Below are 19,754 nucleotides of genomic sequence, written 5' to 3'. Positions count from 1 at the left end.
TGGCCTCCAAAAAAAGTCAGATGTTTCAAAGCTTCCCGCAGGATGAATCCATCAAAGCCACGGGAATTACTCAGAACAGGCAGCGCTGTGTTGGCCATGGGGAAATTCCAGACATTCAGGGAGTGTGGCCCTGCCAGGAAAAAGTCAGATCTGGCTGCGCTCTCGGTGTGCACGTGGCACTGAGGGCTGGTCAGCTCTGCCAAGGCAACACATTCCCCATAGGAGCAATCCCTGTGGTGCCACTGGTGCTGGGAGCCAAGGGGTCAGGTTTTGCTGATTGTCGTGTCAATATTCCCCTGTTTGTACGAGGGTTATCGGGCTGAGCTGGAGGGTTGGCTCGAGCAGGCTGTGGAGGCAGATGGATTTTGTTGCTGGTTTATATAACACTCAGAGAATTGCCAGGACAGGCCCCCAGGGGGGTAATTCCTTGCTTTTCCCTGCATTTGCAGGGGATAAACTGAATGGAGAGATGACAGGTGTGTGGGGCACAACCCGAAGAAGAGAGAAGTGAAAATTTTACCTTGTTTGGGGGTGGATTAGAAGGAAAAAGGAGCAGAGAGAAAACGAGACCAGGACTAGTGTGGGCTGGATATGAGGGGAGAAATGGGTTTCAGAATGGCCTTAAGTTGAATAGAGCAGATTAGCTATTAGATTTAGATAATAGATTTACATTAGATATTAGTAAAAAATTTGTACTTATGAGGGTGGGCAGGCCCTGGCACAGGTTGCCCAGGGAAGCTGTGGCTGCCCCATCCCTGGAAGCGTTCGAGGAGAGCTTGGACAGGGTTTGAAGCAACCTGGTCTAGTGGAAGGTGTCCCTGACCATGGCAGGGGGTTGGAACTGGAAGAATTTTAAGGTCCCTTCCAACCCAAACCATCCTGTGCTTCTCTGATAAATCTGAGCTCTCAGCGGTGCTTTGGCTCAGGAGATGTGACAGCACTGCCCCAGGTGATGGAGCAGAGAGACAGCAGAGGAAGTTTGGGAAGGAAAAGGTAATCCTTAGCTTTCCTTTGCCTTAAACTGGAAATGATTCCCCTTGCAGGAGAAGACGTCAGCACCACGGGAAAAGCTGCGTCAGTGGTACAAATCTCATTACTTATCAGTGACAGAAAAGGAATCCCCAGCCATTTGTGCAGGAGCAGTAAGTCCCAAAACAGCTCCCCGTGGGACTGTCTCAGAGAGGGGAGCTGGGGAAAGGCAGCTTTGCAGTGCAAGCTCCAGCACTCATTCCTGTGCTGCTTACAGAGCTTTCAGTGGGGTTCACGAGGGCACACAGAACCCCATGGGCTTTTTAACCTGAGAATTTGTTCATGCTTCTAATTTCTGCTTCCACTCCACTTCTGGGGCTGCAGGCTTTCCTCTGGCAGATGTAGATGGGATATTGGCTCAAGGGCAGCTCTCTGCCCTTAATTCCCCTGGCTCATTGAGCTAATTCTGCTCTGTTAATCACCTTAGAGTCAATTTAGGATGCTTCCTGATGGTGGACATGTATGTTGGCCACGGCTGAGAGGCACCTTTACTCTTTCTGCATCAGCAGCTGGGGCTGGAAGATGTGACTCCCCTGTTGCCCTTGGTGACCTTGCTCTTTGTCAGGCCATCAATGCCAGCTGGCAAAAGCCACCAAGAAGGAAAGAAGCACTAATCCAACTTTCAGTCAAACTGAGGGCAGGGAAAAATATTGTCTTGGGGGGAATTGGAGCACTGGGGATTGTCTAATGGCTCCATGATGCTTTTGGGCAGGTCAAGTGTTGCATCCACCCAAAAATCTTGGCAGCTCTGGCTTCCATTAGTCCTGGATGTCAGGCTGGTCAGTGCCTGACCCAACTGAGTTTTGAAAGCCCAGAAATCATTTTGGTGTTGTCAGCTGTGGTGTCACTGCTTCCTCTTCCTAATGCTGGTTTTAAAAGCCTGGATTTGCACATTCAAAATGCACAAATGTCTTCAACCCTCTTAGTGCAGCACATGGGACTCATCCCTGTCTTAACACTGCCACATCCAGGATAACCTCTCTGGAAAATGGATCCATTTACCACATATTTCAATAGAGGCCTTGAAAACTGCCCCTCTCTGTTTAGGAAACGTTGGATAAAGGAAATGGCTTCTAATCTCTATCTTCTGTTTGGTGCATGATTCATTTGCTCATCACAGGGCAGAGCAGACTCAACAATTCTTCGCTTTTTATTTATTTTACTTTCTTTTCAGCTATGCAGACAGAAATTATCACAGTCGTGGAGTGGTTTGGGTTGGAAGGGGAGTTTAAAGATTATCCAGTCCCTGACTTGCCCAGAATCTCCTGCTGCAACATTCAAGCCCAGACACTTTGCTATTATCGAGTTGCTGATTTTTTTGCAGGATGTGGAAGGAGTCATGATGCTGGAATGCTGCTGGAACACTGGATTCATGGTGCCTTGCCCTCTAGTGCTGTTGGATTGCAGTTCACTTGAATTCCTTCACTAAATCAGGTGCTTAATTTCAGCATTTGGTGAGACACGATGGGGAGACAAGAACCAGCATGGGATGGAATTGGAATTGGCAGCAGCACTTTGATTTAGGTTCACGCTTTTATTTGCCCCTCCCCTGGGTGATGGTGAAGCACAGGCTGTGCTGCTTCGGTCCATTTGGGGTCGTGAGCGTGGCCTGAAGGTTTTGTGGGTTTGCAAAGGGTGGTAATTTCAGCTCAGGACCCGAGTTCTCAGGATTTATCAGGCATCTTGTGAGTAACAAGGGAATCAAACACACTGAGAAAGAGCAGTGTGGTTCCTATGTTTTGTAGAAAACCAGTTGCTGCTTAATGAAACAGACCTGAGGCCAAGATAATTAAGGGCAATGAAATTAATCAGGCGAGTGAGGCAGCCACACCCGTTTGAAGGAGGATGGGGCAATCACGGGCAATTAAGGTGATTAATCCTCTCATTGTCACCCACACATCCAGCACCTGGATGTCGATGTGTGGTTACCTAACTGTGCTCAGAAGGGTGCTCCAGGCAAAGGTGGTGCTTCCAGGTGAGGGTTCTTCTCCTTGACCTTCTTCCCCCCCTTTCTTGGATTTCTGCTGAGCTTCCTTTGACCCTGAGACCTCAGTCATGGGTGGAAAAGCTCTGGCACAGGATATTTAAGAAAACGTCATCACTTGCCCCAGTGGAAATTTGCCCCCACCAACCTCTGGGGGTCTAGATAACACTTTTATTTATATTTTACATCAGGGTTGCCATGGGGGTGTGATTCACCTCCTGGCTTGCTCTTGAATTCTGGAATCCTGGATTATTCCCTTCATGATATTTATAACATAGTCTTGAAATGGATGATGAGTCTGTGTGGAAATGGGAATGGAATATTTGCCTTCACCTATGCCCTGTTCTATAGAACCTGCAGCCAGCCAGGACGGGGGAGTGGTGTAGGCAGGACTCAGTATGGAAGTGTTTCCTAGATGATATTTGAGGAATTCAGACTTACTTTTCAAGCTGCCCAGTAAAATATATGATAATGTGCTGTAACCCAGCACAAATGCTGAATGAGGCTCAACTTGTCACTGACTCTTTTGAACAGAATTTTAAAAACCTGCTGCAAAAAGGGAGCTGGTGGATGTGGCTGCCTCATCCCTGCAAGTGTCCAGGGTCAGACTGGAGCAACCTGGTCTAGTGGAAGGTGTCCCTGCCCCTGGCAGGGGGTGGAATGAGATGGGCCTTAAAGTTCCTGTCCAACCCAAACCATTCTGGGATTCTGTGTGACAAGGTACCTTCTTGCACTGTCTGGGTGAAAACTGCATGTCTGAGCACCACAAACGTGTTTCTTACCACTCTGATGCCAAGGTGTGTTGTGAAACAGTTTCCTGAGACATCTGGAACTGGGTAACTGCAGAGCTAGGAAAACTTTTTTTAAAGCAATATTATTAATGACCATTAAGATCATCAAGTCTAGCTTAGGTGCATTTTATGTTGATTTCCTGTTGTGGATTCCCTGTGCTAATTTCAAGGGAGGGAGTTAAAAAGGCTTAATTTCAACTAACCTGTGGAAGTTTCAGTCTTTCACAACTTAAAACCAGATAAATTAAAAATAATTTAAAAAATAAATATATAAATATATAAATATAAAGATATAATATATAAAAATATAAATATAAAGATAAATAAAACCCAAAAAGCCAAGTGTACTGGGTTCACAGGGGCATAATGGCTTCCCAATTCTCGGCTGAACAAAGGCTGACCTTTGGATAGGCTGAGGATGAGCTTGTGGAAGATAAAACTTGGAAAACTGGCTACCTTTCCACATTTCAACTAATACCTTGAGATTGCCAGCAGAGATACAAGCCCTGTGGAAAAGCAGAGAGTGTTTTAGTGCAGGCATCTTAATCCAGAATGTGATCCCAGAAGTGCCAGGTCCTTGATCCCTCTGAGCCATCTTCCTTTGGAATGCTCGGAGATTCGAGCCACGTTGTCCTGGGATGCTCAGTTGTACTCCCAGGGAGGAAAGCCAAATGTTTATTGATTTGTAACAGTTTATTTTTGTGTAACAGCTCCCCGTGTTTGTGTCAGGGGAACGTGTTTATTCTAGGATTAAATAAAAGTCCCAGAAGTGAGGCAAGTGGGGTCACTTTGTGGTTGGACTGCTCACAGGACCTGCTCTCCGGTTTACCTATGGAGCAATTTCTGTGTACTCTGGAAAAGCTGTGGTGTTGATTTAGGGTGGCAGATAAGCCCCCTCTGGCCTTCCCCAACCATCAGAGTGTCTCCTGACTGGGACAGCCACTCCCCACTCACAGCCTCAGGCTGTTGTGTTGCTCCTGCTGATGGTTGAGGTCCAAATGGGGTTATTTGGGAGAACTAACAGCCTCCCAGTTCTGTTAAAGCCTCTGGGCTGACCTCAGGTCCACTGATGGCATTGTCCTCAAATGGTGTGTGACCTAAAACTCACTGATGGTGTTGATCTCAGGCCACCAAAGCACTGGGTCCAAGCTGTGGGTTAGAAAAGCTGCTCACCATAGCCCTGGATGAGCCATGAATGGGCAGAAAATTGACTCCTGAAAAACTGTTCAATGCTTCTATGAAGTTTTCACAGCAATTTTGTCCCCAGTTGCCTCCCCGAACAGTCTGGAGGCTGAGTTTGAGTGGCCAGGCAAATCTTGGACAGGAAGGTTTCCTTTTCTGTAGTGCTTTTCCCTAGGATGAGGGAAAGCAGCATTATTGTTCCCGAGCTGTGTGAAGGCTGATAAAGAAACCTATCCCTGCTATAAAAGTAATTTCCCTAATTTCATCCTATGAAGTGCAAAAAGGACTTTCCACAATCGCCAGCTCTGTGAGAAACAAACAAAACACTTGGGAAAACCAAGGGAAGCCATAATCAGCAAGTCTGATCCCACATCCTTTTTCAGAGTTTGCTTCCATGGTCTCCTTGGTTTGGGGGTCTGACTTTCAACTGCTGAAAACAGCAGTTACAAGATTAAATCTGAAAATCAGGCATGATCCCCCTTTATGCCAAATCTTGCCCTGACCCTCTGGACGTGCCTGGAAAAAACCACATAAAGCATTTTGATGGTCAACAAATGGTTATGATTTTATTGAGTTGCAGAATACACAAGAAAAAAAATTGTTCTTTTTGAGTTACTGAAATATTTTATTTTTATTTTTAAAGAATGAAAAAAATCAGGACCTGTCCTAATAAGGAATGTGGGTTTGCTCTTTTAACGTTGGGAATGTTAGGGCTTTGTTAGGAAGGCTTTCTTAGGAAAGCATCTGCTAGGAGAGGCCATGGCTAGGGCATGGCAGCTTGTGACAGAAGGAAAAGGATGTCTTTGCCCTAAGAAAGACCTCAAATCCAGCCAGAGTGCCCAGATGGTGCCTGGAGATGGGTCCTGATGAGGCTCTGAGCCTGCCAAACCCTGTTTCAGTGAGCAGTTGGGATCTAGATTCCTCAAATCCATGCTTAAAGGGAAAACCCCAGTGCAAGTCCCCTAATTCCCATTTCTAGTCAGTCCCTGCTCTCAGAGCTGGGGCTGGGGGGGAGCTCAGTGTGAGATCCAGCTCAGCATGAGCTTTTTAGGGATGTCACCAGCCCCTGCCTCTCCTCTGAGCCCGAGCTCTGCCCTGTCTCGCCTCCTTCTCCAGCACAGTTCTCCAGGCAGACACCTGGAGCTGGGAGAACAAGGGACACCTGATTCCAAGTTGCTTTTTCTTCTCTCTCTTCACCCCCTTGGCAATTCTCCTCCCACTCTCCTGCATCCCTCCCCAGCACCTTACCTTCCCGAGTTTCTCCCCTCCCTGTCCCTCTCCTCACAAACCTCGTGCCCACCTCTGTTCTGCCCAGAGGTTTCTCTTTTGCTGCAGTTTATGCCAACTTTCCTCAACCCTCCTGGTCCTCCAGCTCTTCCTACTGCAGTCCCCACCAAGAAGTGTGTGAGGAGCAGCAGAGCCAGCCCTTCCCTGGCTGGTGTTTGATTATCTGCCCTGACACCAGCTCTGTGTTTCCAGCTCGTGGCCTCTGCCCGTTGCCATGTGCCAGTGCTGTGGTGGAGCTGGGTTCAATAACCCCTGGCAGGCTCCCAGCAAGTCTTACTGATTTTTTTTTTTTCCATGTTTGTGTCTCATTACAGTGCAAATGAATGACCTTTATCAAGGGGGAAACGAGAACGAGGTGAACAAGACTTCTCCTCATTATTTTCAGAGAAAGGAGTCAGAGTCCTCAGAAATCTGAGCAAAACTCTGTTTACATTCTGAGTTTCAGTCATTTTAATGGCAAATTTGAACCTGCAAGGGATGTTTGTGACTGACTGGTAGCTGCCTTTTGCCTGTGTTGGAGACAAAGCCAAGCAAGCTCACGATGTGAAGTTTATATCCTTCTATGTTTGCAGTTTTACTGAAACTTCTGGAATATCCCTGTAAGCCTCATTTTGTTTTGATGCTACTTACAGTGATAACAAACCAAAACTGAGCCAGACTTCCAGGGCTCTTTGTCAGGGATCTGTTTGACCTGCTCCAGTTAAAGGATGGAGAATTTACAGAATCACAGAATGGCTTGGGTTGGAAGGGACCTTAAATATCATCCAGTTCCAACCCCCTGCCACAGGCAGGGACACCTTCCAGGGGAACAGGCTGCTCCAAACCCTGTCCAACCTGGCCTGGAACACTTCCAGGGATGGGGAGTCAAGGAGGCATCAAGGCACTTAGGAAATACCTTGAATTCCAACACAGAGCGTTGGGATGTTTTGGAGGGAGGCGAAAGAAACCATATGAGCCAGAGAGGCTTTGCCTGAACAAAATTACCAGTATCTTACATTTTCACCAGATAAGCTTTTTGCGCATAAAAATTAAATTAAGAAGAGAAATGCCCAGCCGCTTACAGAGAGCTGGTGCCCTGCTCTTTTGTGAACAGACCTTTTTTTCTTTTGCAAGAGCAAGACCCATCCATGGCACCTGGGAATCAGCCCTGACTTCACCAGTGCACGGGTTTTATTTCTGGATTTGAGCAACTGAACATTTTTTTTTTTTTTCACGAAAAGGAATTTTTCATGAGGCTGAATCTCCAGATCAATCCTGTCCTCCCTTCTTCCCTTTTACCAAGTTTTTTTGGGAAGAAAAAAATTGCCTGAGAGCTGGTCTTTCCTTCTGCAGATGGTTGGTCTCCTGGAATCTTCAGCTGCTGCCTCCTGTTAGGCCAGGCTCTCGTGCTGGGTTTTTAGCAAAAAACCAGTTCTTCCACTCAACTGGTCAGTGGCCCCCAGGAAAGCCAGGGTGCTAAAGTAGAACTATTTACCTAGGCTGAGCTTTGAGCAGTTTCTATAGGTGCTACAAAGCAAACAGTTTCCCAAGAGGAGAAGAGGGAACAGGGCTAAGGAGAAAAAAAATATTTGCTCTGGAAATAAGAACTGGAGGGGTGGCAAAAAAATGTGGGCTTGTCAGAAGAACGAGCTGAACGTTTCAAAGCTTGCACTGCTGATCCAACTGTGGGCTTGTGGTGGCACAGAGAGGGAGATACATTCAAGGAGTCAGGAAGGGATGTACATATTAAGGCAATTTTAATGAGGTTAGCCACGATTCCAGACTAGCTTGTTACTGTCTGTCTGGGAAATTACAGCACCCAGAAGGATGCTGTTGTTTATGATACTAAGAAATCAATTTGCTCCAAGTCTGTTTGAGCAACAGGTACCCTGGAGACAGAAGCTTTTCATCCCAAACATTCCTGGTGATGTTCAGGCGGCTGAGAACACCAGAACAAGCCCTTCACAAACTCTAACTACTACTGGGCAGCTCAAGTTGCAATCCTGATGCTGAATTTCCCACCTGTAAGCAAAGATAGAATCTCATTTTATTTCCCAAAGAAGGCAGTGGGGGGTGGGAGTACATTTATTTTTTGTTTTTGAAACGCTGGCCAGAGTCCCAGAGTTGTCTCTGCTCACGAAGCACCTTGCTGGTTCTGTGGCACACTGTTGGAATTCAAGGAGCTGACAGAGAAGATCCAGTTTCAGAGCTGAGGGAAGTAATGAGGCATGAAAAGTAACCAGAGTCTCCCTCCTGTGTGTGTTTCCAGTGAGCACTGAGACGGCTGTGGGAGCTGGAGGCTGCTTTTGAAACCACAGCCCTTTGTCATGACCCAGAAGGAACGCTGGATTACACCTGATCCAAAGCCCTGGATTTGTCTGGGATCAGGTTGCCTGTTACAGGAGCACCTGGATGCTGTTCAGCCACATCTGGTAAGCTATCAGTGCATTTTGGTAATCAGGTGTCGGGCAGAAAACCGAGTTTTAGACAGCTTGGGAGAGGGTTCTCCAGGAGGTTTCAGCCCAGTCAGTCCTGATTTCAGAAGGGTTGGGATCAAATGTTTGTGCAGCTCCTCCTTCTGCAGGGAGAGCTCCTTTTCTTCTCTGCTGGTTCCCGAGGGAAGAGTGAACAGTGCCATGGCTCCTGGCCTCTGACAAGCACTTTGGTGCCTGCCAGGCATGTGCAGACAGGCAGAACCCTGTGCTCCTGCAGCCCAGGATGCTGAAAAGCCCATTTGTGGCTCCTCCAGGGCACTGATGAGCAATTAGCAAGTTTTGCTTTTGTGACTTGTTTTGGTCTTTTGTGTCATTTCCTGACAGCCATAATGCTATGCCAGACCTGCTGCTCGTTAAAGAGAAAACAGACCCTCCCCTAAAGGAGACATTTTTCTGTTTAAGCCCAAAAATCTTCTACAAACCCCTGGAAATGGAGGCTGCTGCTAAAAATAGGGTTAGGGGTTAGTTGTGCAGGGTGAGTGTCACAGCTTGGACAGGGGGATGCTATGATTAGAGAAGGAAAGGAGGGAGCTGGGCTCTGGGCAGGGCTGGAATTCCCAGCACAGCCCAGCAGCTGCCGGTCCCATGGGATGGGATTCCTCTTTTACACAAACATGGGAAAGAGGCATGAGCTGACTGGGGGGGTCCTTGGCTCGAAAACGTTCTCTGGGGCCTAAAAACCCACGTGTGAATCAGGGCATGAGTGGTTTGGGCAAAATTAGAGCGGATCTTGCGAAAAAGAAGGTCAAGGTCGTATATTAATGCCCCTTTTTTAAACATTCCTCATCATCCTCTCCCAACCTTCCGTTTCATGCAATACTGGCATCGCTTTTCCTCCTCTGAAGCACATTTGAAATCTGTCTGGGATGAACCCGAGGCAGCTGACAAGACAGGAAAGTCCCCTCCGACCGTGCATGTAGATACAGACTGAGATCTGAGAGTAAAAGACACGAGTGTGATTCCCACCCCCCGCTCCCCCCCCACCCCGGCCCTCCCGGTCACTCACACCTCCCCAGCAAGACTCATGTTCACTTGTGGAGATAAGCATCCAGCCACAGGTCACCAGATTTCTTTAGGGACCTGTGGGAAGAGAATGAAGGCGAGTTTGGTTGGGTTGTGAATCTCGTCTTTGGTGGTTCTTTTCCTGTAAAGAAACCTGTTACTGAATTTTGATATGAATCACAGAATGGTTTGGGTGGGAAGGGATCTTAAAGCTCATCCAGTTCCAACCCCCTGCCACGGGCAGGGACACCTTCCACTAGCCCAGGTTGCTCCAACATGACCTTGAACACTTCCAGGGATGGGGCAGCCACAGCTTCTCTGGGCAACCTGTGCCAGGGCCTCACCTCTCACAGAGAAGGATTTCTCCCTGATATCCAATCTAAAGATCTTTCTTTAGTTTAAACCATTCCCCTTGTCCCAGCAAATGTTTTAATTCGCATCAAATATTTTAATTCACCATGAAATTTTCTTGCAGGGCATCCATCACCCCGCTGTGTCTGGGGACAAAAGCAGGTTTTGAGCCAGTTTTCATCTTGTGCAGGACACCCCTGGACTGCAGGACACATTCTCATGTTCCCTGTCATAAATTATTCCCCTTGGAGAAACTGAGACAGAACCATTAGCAGAGAGGCTGCTGACAAGGACTGTTAGATCCTCTCCAGCTCTGCCTGTTGCTGCTGGCAGGGCTCACGTGGGATGCAGCACGGGCTGTAACCTGACTCACCCCCCTTTGATTCATCTCCCTTTGCAGCCTGCAGATCAGCTGCCAGCTCCCAGAACCAAGAATCATCAGCTGCCAGAGCAGCATTTCAAAAAAGGGTGTTTTAAAGAAGGTCCCTGTCAAATCACAGGATCATTAAGGTTGGAAAAGCCCTCTATGATCATCAAGGCTCCCAGCACTGCTGAGCCACCACTGAACCACGTCCCCAACATCAGGTTAGTAACCATCTAAATGTTGTGTGTTTGGTATTTTGATAGCAACATCACATTGACATGGTATTCCTGAAGGGTCTATAGTGCCCTGAATTCTCTGTGCTAGAAAATACAGGATGTGCCATCCCTGTAAGCATAAATTGAAGCTGCAGGTGATACCAGAAGGACCTTACCCAACAATGTCTACAAAAGCTTTCCCAAGAGGCTTCTCCTCATACTGGACTCCATACTTGGCACATAACGACTTCACCAAAGGCTTCACCTTCCAGAAATTGTGCCGTGGCATTGTTGGAAACAGGCTGGAATAGAGAGAGAGAGGGAGAGCGAAAAAACAAACCTGAGGAAACCCTGGAGACAAACCCCAAGGGATGGACATCTCTGTCTGCATCCTCAGGGGGCTCATTGTTAGTGTGTCCTCCTCCTCAGGCTGCACAGGCAGACAAAGGAAGAGAGGCACAGACACATCCATGCTCTACCAGCCCTCTGTTTCAAGTTTTCTGTGAAAGCCTTGGGAATAATCGTTTCGGGAATAATAGTTCGCTTAGGGTTTGAGCCCACAGCTTTTGTGACTGGTAGATACATAATCATAGCTCCTAAATAAATCCCAGAATAGAACTGTGAGAGTGAAAGCTTAAGTATTTGGCAGCAAGGCCAGGTGATGCTGGGTCTGTACTCACTGGTGCTCGATCTGGAAATTCAGGTGCCCGGTGAACCAGTCGTTGAAGAAGGACTGCTCGATGTTGCAGGTGGCTGCCATCTGTGGGGGCAGGAAAAGGCGAGGATTAGTGACATCTCACCCCAAAATCAGAGCAAAGCTCCTCTTGCCTGAGCTGTCAGAATGCAGACACTGTCGTGGTGGGGCTGCTGGGCGCAGCAAGGGGAGCTTTAATCCCCCTTCAGGGCTTACTGTTGAGCAAACCTGAAGTAAGTCAAAGTCCAGGGGTTTGACTGGTGGTAAAGTGGTGTGGCAACCCGAGCCCAGGCTCCTCAGTCTCAGCCTCTCCCAATAAAAACCAGATGGTTAACAACAGTACCAGTGTGAAAAAGGGGGCAGGAAAAAGGCATGGACACAAAGCCTGCTTTTCTACCCCATCTACTTAATTCCCAGTGTGCCTTAAGTGCCAGGTCTGAGCATTCTGACAGTATCTATTAGCTATTCTTGCTATTGATGGTTGTAAAATTAGATATTCTTTCTTAAAATCCTCTTGTACTCTGAACTGGCTGTACTGAGCTCTCCCTCCAGCTTTGATTGTCACTGAGTCTCTACTGTTTGTATCTCTGTGCCAAAATTCAGCACACAGGAAAGCCAAATCACGCTTCTTTAACCTGATACTGCCTCAAATCTGAAGGAACCTTTTGATTAAATTAATTCCAAAATTTTTAGGCTTCCATGACTTGACCCAGCTCCGCTGGCTCTGGGAAGAAGGTCCTCACGGGAGGGGTGATGGGCAGACACCCTACACTACACAGGGGGTAGTGGTAACCCAGTCTTAGAGTAGATTCCATTTTGGGGCGAGTTTGGGGTGTTTTGTTCCCTCCTGGTTACCTGAGAGCTCAGCCAGTCTCTGTGCTTCTCAGAATCAATTTCCATTGGAATGTGGTTCATCTGGGTGACCCACACGAACCAGTGGCTCTCCAGAAACCTTCAAAGAGAGGAGAAATCCTGACAATTGATACACAGGTGGGGACATCAGGAGGGGAGGATATCCTCCTGCAAGAAGGAGATTTCTCTGAGGTATTGAGGTAAATTGCTCTCTCAGAACCACTCCAAGTCTCAGCTCTGCCTCAGGCTTCTTTAGAGTGGCTTTTTTATTGCTTATGGCACAAAATGGCATTTTTCAGCACCTGTACAACAGTCTGCATAAATGCATTTTTTATTCCCTTTAACCAAGAAGTTAAAGGGAACTACTTTATTGTAGTTACATTAATATAAACTGAGATTTAGAGGTATGTTGACAAGATGTTGCCTGGACCCATCCTTGTTCCAGGATGTTCACCAACCTTGTTTAAGTCTTTAGGCTTGTTTTCTGCAATTTTGCGTTTGTTTGTTTGTTTGTTTGTTTTCTTGCACTTTGAGCTTGATGAAAAATTTTTGAAATAATGGGTCAGGTGAGATAAGTTTTTCAGCCTGATTTCAGGCTGGAAGCAGGTACAGAATCCCCTCTGGGAAAGGGTGGCCAGAGAAGCCTGGAAGGATCCAGCCACAGCCAAAGTGGGAAAAAATCTGCGTAAATATGTTGGGATCGGACAGTGTGTGTGGCAACAGGGGATGAGGAAAGCAAGGAGAGTGCAGGGGAGATGCTGAGCACCAGCACCTCCTCTGCTGCAGGGAGGCTGGACTGGGAGACAGAGGGAAGTGAAGCAGTGGGAACTGCCAAGATAACACACAGGGAACCTAAAAAAGGGCACAGCAGAGCTGAGGCTGGACTTGCCTGGCACTGGAGGGGGGGGAGGGCAGCAGGGATGGCCTTTCTCTCCTACCTGACGAACGTGAGGAGGCACAGGGATCCCAGCAGGCCGTAGAAGGGGATGTATGTGATGAAGTAGCGCAGGTAGTAGCTGATGGCCCAGGCCAGGTCCTAGGGAAGAGAGGAGACATCAGGCATCCCTTTGCCCACCTGGGATAGCGTGTCCTTGCTGGTGATGCTGGGCACCCTGGGTAACCCCTCTCCCTCTCTGCTCCAGAGTGATTTCCTGTGGAACATCCAGACCCCCCCAGGGTGGAGGGAATGTTTCACTCACCGCCCAGAACCTGCGCCTGATCATGGTCGAGATGATTTGGATTTGGAAGTACACGGGGATGAGCAGAGGTGGGAAGACTGCAAAAGCAAAGGGAGATGTTGTGGCCATCAGAGGGGTGGGGAAGGCGTGTGACATGAGCCAGCAGGTGATTTGGGACTGGTCCCAGGGAGCTTGGAACATGCTCTTTATTTTTTTTTTTTCCCATTCAGTGTCTCCCACGGAGGTGACTCCCAGCCCTGACCTGGGGGCATTCACAGTGGTCCTGACAAACACAAGAAGGACTGGAAGGGTTCACTGGCATTCCAGGAAAAGGGAGAAGTGGAGAGCAGATACTCACTGAGGAAGAAGTACTCGTGCTGGTGGTTGTAAGGCAGGTACTTCAGCTTCTTCTTGCCATACTGCAGGACACAGAGGAGAAAGCTCAGCCTTGGATTGTGCCATTTACAGGCAGGGGCAGAGTCTCTGCAATGCTTGGTTTACTGGCTGCAGAGTCTTGACTGATTGCCCACCACCAGCTAAGAAGTGTATGGGGATGATTAAATATCATGTCTTTGCAATTGTGTGAAGTGTAAACTCATTTTTAAAGCCTCCTGGCTTAATATTCAGGTAATTTCTATTTCCTGGAGAGCCTGATGGCATTTTAATGCACTTCTCCACCTTCTGCCATGCCTGTGGCCATGATAAGATCCGCCAGCACCTCCATCATTCCTGATATAAATGTGATAGGCATAAAGCCTGACTTTCTGGAAGTCACTGCACGGAATGTCTGTGCCAGGCAACAATCCTTGTGTAGTTTTCCATGCAAAACAGAAGCACCAGGTCTGCAAACTTCACCTCCACAGTGAAGTATATCTAAAGCTATACAGAAATGTCTTTTTTGAGCTCCAGGACTGCTCCCACCAGGAGCCTGGAGAAGATGGATTGCTGTGAACTTGCATTATTGCTCCCAGCACAACAACTTCCCAATGACCCTATACCAGTGTCTGTCCCCCCTACATGTCTCTGGAGTTACTTTCTTAATAGTATAAAAGCTGGCTGAGAAACCATTTTCAATGTTGCATTTCTGTGTTGTCTTTGCTGCAGGTGCTTCTTTGTTTATTTTCTTTGTTTATTTTCTTCAGGTTTTTTTTTTGTTTGTAAACCAGAAATCCTCCTTCCGTTGTGAAAAAGACAAAGGGTGGTACATGGTTTAAGTCTCTGTGTAGGTTTTTGTAAGTAGACAGCAAATATTTTGGCTCTGGAGGGACAGACTGAATTACAATCACTGAATGTAGCCTGTTCATTCATGTGCAGTGTGTCAGTTAATGTAAAAAACTGAGAAAATATTCTTATGCAAATAATATCCCTCCAGCTGCTGGAGAGGACCTCGTGCAGATCATCTGGGGCACAGCTGGGTTGACTAATGCTGGAAGATGTTTGCTATGGAAATGGAAAATCAGTTTTGAAATGCTCTTTATGGAGGACTGAGGAGCACACTTTCCCCCTTGTGTTGATATTTCTGGCCAGCAGGATGAAGTTGCCTTTAAGGGTTTTCTGCTCTCTTTCCAACCTCATCTGCATTATTTTTCCCAAGAAACCCCAAAACTGTGGTCAGTTCAGGAGATGGATAGGGAACTATTAGTCAACCCTGCCCTTCAGCCCAAGGGTTGGGGAGGGTGTGATGGCCAAACTGCCGTCAGACAGATGAAATCTCTGGATTAAACATTTCCTTTCTAGCATTCCTGGAAGTCTTGACTGTGCAAGTCACGTCTTCCAAACAGAAGCCGATTCCTGGATTTGCACAATCATTGCCTGAAGCCCTTTCAGGCAGTAGTTTTCCATGTTTTTACCCACTTTTCCTTACCTCGACAGGCTGTGTGTCTCCAAGGACAAAAACGTGCAGCATGTTCACATCTGGGTCCTTGTGGAATATGTTGGGCTTGGCGTGGTGCTGGAAGTGCCGGTGGTTCCACCAGTTTGCAGAGGCACCCTGGGCAGACACAGGGACAAGGGATTCATCCCTGGGAAGCTCCACCTCCTCCAAGGGTAGGATTTCCCAATCATTTATATAAACTAAACCAGTGCGACTCAGATCACGTTATCAAAGTGTTATTTGCTTTTGAAAGAGCAGCAAGCAGGGAGTGGCTGAGCTGTTGGTTGCTATGAGACTGCTGGTTCCAGAGGGATGGTTCATCCTCACTAAGGATCATCCACAGTGAAAGACAGGGAATAAATACACTCTCAGCGAGTTCCATGTCACTGTGTCTTCCCACATAGAATGATTTGGGTTGGAAGGGACCTTAAGGACCACCCAGTTCCAAATCCCTGCTGTGGGCAGGGACACCTTCCACTAGGCCAGGTTGCTCCAAGCCCTATCCAACCTGGCCTTGGACACTTCCAGGGATGGATAGAATCATTTAGGTCCTGTAAAATCATCAAATCCAAGCATTAACTAACACTAACCAAATCCACCACTAAACCCTCTTGCTGCCCTGCCAATTATTATCCTTGTTTCCCTCTCTGCCTGTGAGGCACAAAGTGGGTTTGGGACAACGGTGCCTGCTGCACGTGGATGAAATGCCTGGGTAGCACTGGGCTTTACACAGGATAGAAATCCTGGAGGCATCTTGAATGGGTGGGATGTAGCAGGATGGGGTGTCTGAAAGATATTATTCCTTATTGGAGTGCATGGCGAAAATATGGATATATAAAGTTATGTTTTTTATTAAGCTTTGTCCTCAGCTGGTATAAATTGGAGCGGTTCCACTGGAACTTGTGGAATTACTGACTCAGCTATGAATACAATCTCTTATCTCTTCCGCAGAACAGCTCCATGTACAATGGCCACAAAGTTCTTTGTGCTTCTGCTCACTTTGGGAAGGTTTAGAGCTGCTCTTTCCTGCCCTGACAGGGCCAGAGTGACCCACAGGTGTTTCTACAGAGCCCTGGTTCCACAGTGTCCTTTACCTTCAGGTGTCCAATGACAAACTTGTGGACGATGTGGTTCCAGGAAGATTTCTTAAAGACAGACAGGTGTCCAAAATCGTGTTGCAGCCACCCTGCCTGGGCCTGGGATGAAGGGAAATCAAACAGTTAGGAAGCTGTTGGGAATGAGAGTGAAGCACAAAAGAAACAGAGATGGAAAGCACACTGTGAGTGTGAGGAAGACAGGGAATTAACCGAGTGAGAAGGTGAAGATCTCAGGAGGGGAACATTAAATCGTGGAACCATTCAGGTTGGAAAAGACCCTGAAGGTCACGAACCCAACCGTAAACGTGACAGTGCCAAATCCACCAAGATGTGGAAGGAAAAGAGAAAGGTGAGAAAAATGCGTGAGCCACAATCAGGAGGCACCACAGTGGCAGGTAAGTTGTGAGTATTTTTCACTGGTGTGACTGTTTTGCGCTGGTAAGTAATGTAATACGAAGAGTTCAGCGCACACTGTCCTTCTCCTGAGTGATCTGTGCTGCCAGCGTGCTCCATCCCTGCAGGCTCTCACCTGGGAAGTCGTAAGGATGCAGGCCAGGATGAGGGTCGTGATCCAGCCAGTACCAAAGTATGAAACCATCAGCCAGGCCAACACTTCCATTGCAATAATGTGGCCCAAGTAAAGAGAGAAGAACAAAGGGCTTGCTCTGAACAATTTCATGTCCTCTGCAGTCTTCCTCAGGGTCCGGAAATCCTCCACCAGCTGGGACTGCAGGAGACAGGCAAGGGCAGTGTGAGGCTTTGGAGGGAATCTGAACGAGCTGAAGGATGACTCCCATGCTAAGGACCCTGCAGTGCTTGGCTACTCCAGAAGGAAAGGGCCTGCCTCCATATTCCCCTCGTTTTCCAGCTTTTCACAGCACTTCCCTATAAATAAACACCCTGGCTGGTCTGAGCCCACATCCTGACCTTTTGCACCTCCAGCCAGCAGAGTAATTCAAGCCTCCCGCTGTGGATCAGCAGCACGACCTGGCTCTGTCAAGAGTCATATCACCTGATGACTCCTGCCTGAATGAGCTTCCCAAGTACTGAAGAGAAGCTGGAGAAAGAGAGAATCCAGTGCTATTGTGCAGAATTCCAGAGCTCCGATGATGAGCATCCAATGTCGTCTGTTCAAGCTGCGGGGTCGTGCCGTGCGCTCACCCATGAGGAGCGTCCCTGGGTCACTGGGGGTCACTGCTGGCTCCTCTATTGTGAGTGACACAGATCTATCATAATCATGACCAGCCACAAACAAGGGGGCAGGATTGGGTTTCGTGGCAGCAGCCAGGCGTGCCACGCTCCGGGCCTGAATTATGGATGAGCGGTCTGGCAGGGAGCAGAGCTGCCCTGGGGACGGCAAGTGGGTGGAAAGGGTGCTTGGTGGGTTGCTCCTGTTAGCACAGCCACCAAAATGAGACGTCTGGGTCACCTGTGCTCACGCCATGCATGGCACAGCGTGTGCTCCCCAGAGCTCTGCTGGCACTGCGCTCAGCAGGATGAGCCAGTGCGAGTCTCAAAGAGGCATTTCCCTGGGATTAATATGCCAAAGGGAACTGCAGAGCAAACAGGGAAAGAGGTTCAGGTCTTGCTTGGGTGGTGAACACCTGTCTGGGAGCCTATTCAGACTCCTTTGCCTACTCCTCTCCTTCCCCCACAACAGGCAAGTGGTGACATGTTTTAGAGCTTGTCACCAGAGGAGGAACGGCAGAAGGGACCCCAGAGCTCACCAGAGCTGCTGCACATTTCCCTTTCCACATGTCTCAGTTCCCATTTCCCTTCAGGACGGGATCAGGCCAGCCTAGGAATCAGCTGTTGGTGGCTCTGTGGCAAAGGAAAGGCTAGCACAGACAGTCTGAACCTGTTGCCCCACTCCCACCAACACTTAAACCTATATTGGGATGTGTATGTTGCCATGTGGAGATGTTTAGTTACTGACAATTTTCCTCCCTTTCTGGAGCTGTCTGTAGGGACAAGACCTTTATAATCTGCCTGCTTCTGACCTGGAGAACACCCCAAGAGGAAAGAATGGCAGGAATACCCACCATGAACCCCAGATCAGAAACAAATACTCACGTTTTTACCTCGGTCCTGGCTGGGCTCCCCTGGAGCAAGTTCTCCAATAAGCAACGGCTTGAGAAACTTTTGCACCAAGGTGGGATTGATATGGAAAGCCTGGAATGCATCCTGGAGTGGAAACAGGAGTAACTGTGAGATCAAAATGTGCCTTCTATTCACTGTATCATTCCCATCCACTTCCAGCAGCTGTGCCCCCCATGTACCCGTGAAAGAGGGGCAGGAGGTGACCTCCACCTCTGTGATCACTGTTTGGGGCTTTAATTCCACTTTAAATCCAAAATGGATTTGCTTCCCCATTCTCCAGGGAAGGGCGAGACCTGGGAAGTTATCCAGCCATATGGTGAAAGGCACCTCAAGAAATGTTTTCTAAGCAACTAAATACTTAAACCCTGTTAATTCCCTTAGAAGGTAGGCAGGGAGGAATTTGTGCAAATCCCTACTAGGATATAAATACCCTTGGAAAGTCTGATGCTGGGGAGGGGTTGGCTGTGGTGACTGAACCTCGATGTAACTGCAAATACAAAAAATACCAAAAATACCAAAAAAAACCCCAAAATACAAAAATATTACTGGGTGTAGATCCCGTAGATCCCAGCAGTAAAACAACTGAGGAAAACTTTTTATTTTGGAGCTGGCCTTTCTCTTTTTATTCTGTAAGATGAGTAACTGAGAGCTCCCTTAACTTTTCTTTATTCTAGAGCCATATTCTAGACATATTGGCTGTTCTATCTCCCTGCAAGTCTTAGAGAGGAACTAAACCATGCTAAGCAGGTTAGAAATCTTGAAATTATTAGTTATCAATACATGTGATGAGATTTCTTGTATTTCTCCTGTGTATTTTCTGTTCAGTTCTGTTCAGTCTGAAATGTTGGGTGCATTTCACTGAAGTCTCCATAATACTTGTTAATAGACATAAATTCTGTTAACTTTCAGCAACAGAATCTAATTGAGGGATGAAACTCAATATTGATGAAACCTGCGAGGTAAGTCTTATCCTACGTACTCCTGTGGCTGGAAAAACAGGAAATCAACTGTAATATGATTTTTCTTACATATTTTCAAGACTTCTACTATGGAAGAATAATGCCTTGTTTGTAGAGTTAATTTGATCCTGGAATTCATGAGTTTACCCAACTCTTCTTTTTTTCTACTCCTTTCCCTTCCCACCTGTTTTTGTCTACCTGTATCCTGCAGGTGCCTTGTGGGGCCATATATTTGATGTCAGAGACCTTGCCCGCTCCTCCTTTCACGTGCCAAGGCTTAAATTGTAACCCTGAGACAATGTTAGGGACAGAAAGCTGACAA

The 19,754-nt window shown here is 47.5% G+C and overlaps 1 protein-coding gene across 1 annotated transcript; it reads right to left on the bottom strand.

Annotated features, from left to right (window-relative positions):
- Positions 1–4,482: 4,482 nt before the first annotated feature.
- Positions 4,483–18,746, bottom strand: LOC114067866 (acyl-CoA 6-desaturase-like). The gene is made up of 12 exons (XM_027903573.1): positions 18,447–18,746; positions 16,903–17,100; positions 16,371–16,472; positions 15,268–15,393; positions 13,762–13,822; positions 13,425–13,501; positions 13,164–13,261; positions 12,229–12,325; positions 11,360–11,439; positions 10,856–10,981; positions 9,754–9,827; positions 4,483–5,291 (listed from the first exon to the last, which is right to left on the bottom strand). The coding sequence occupies exons 1-11, from the start codon at positions 18,744–18,746 to the stop codon at positions 9,776–9,778; spliced, it is 1,317 nt and encodes a 438-aa protein (XP_027759374.1). The 3' UTR covers positions 4,483–5,291; positions 9,754–9,775.
- Between the last annotated feature and the right edge of the window lie 1,008 nt (positions 18,747–19,754).

Source organism: Empidonax traillii, unplaced genomic scaffold, assembly GCF_003031625.1.
Source record: "Empidonax traillii isolate 1590-97213 ecotype Southwest subspecies unplaced genomic scaffold, ASM303162v1 scaffold982:size219053, whole genome shotgun sequence".
In the NCBI taxonomy this organism is placed as follows: Eukaryota; Metazoa; Chordata; class Aves; order Passeriformes; family Tyrannidae; genus Empidonax; species Empidonax traillii.
The sequence above is the reverse complement of the archived record's forward strand: the minus strand, read 5'-3'. Positions and strand labels throughout refer to the sequence as shown.

Bases quoted from the DNA above. Each gene is read 5' to 3' on its own strand.
- LOC114067866 (XM_027903573.1), bottom strand. From the start codon at position 18,746: ATGGGGAAGCAAATCCATTTTGGATTTAAAGTGGAATTAAAGCCCCAA. The intron at 13,823-15,267 runs GTAAGGAAAAGT...TGTGTCCTGCAG, and splicing joins GAGACACACAGCCTGTCGAG to TATGGCAAGAAGAAGCTGAA. The intron at 11,440-12,228 runs GTAACCAGGAGG...CTGCCCCCACAG, and splicing joins GAGACTGGCTGAGCTCTCAG to ATGGCAGCCACCTGCAACAT.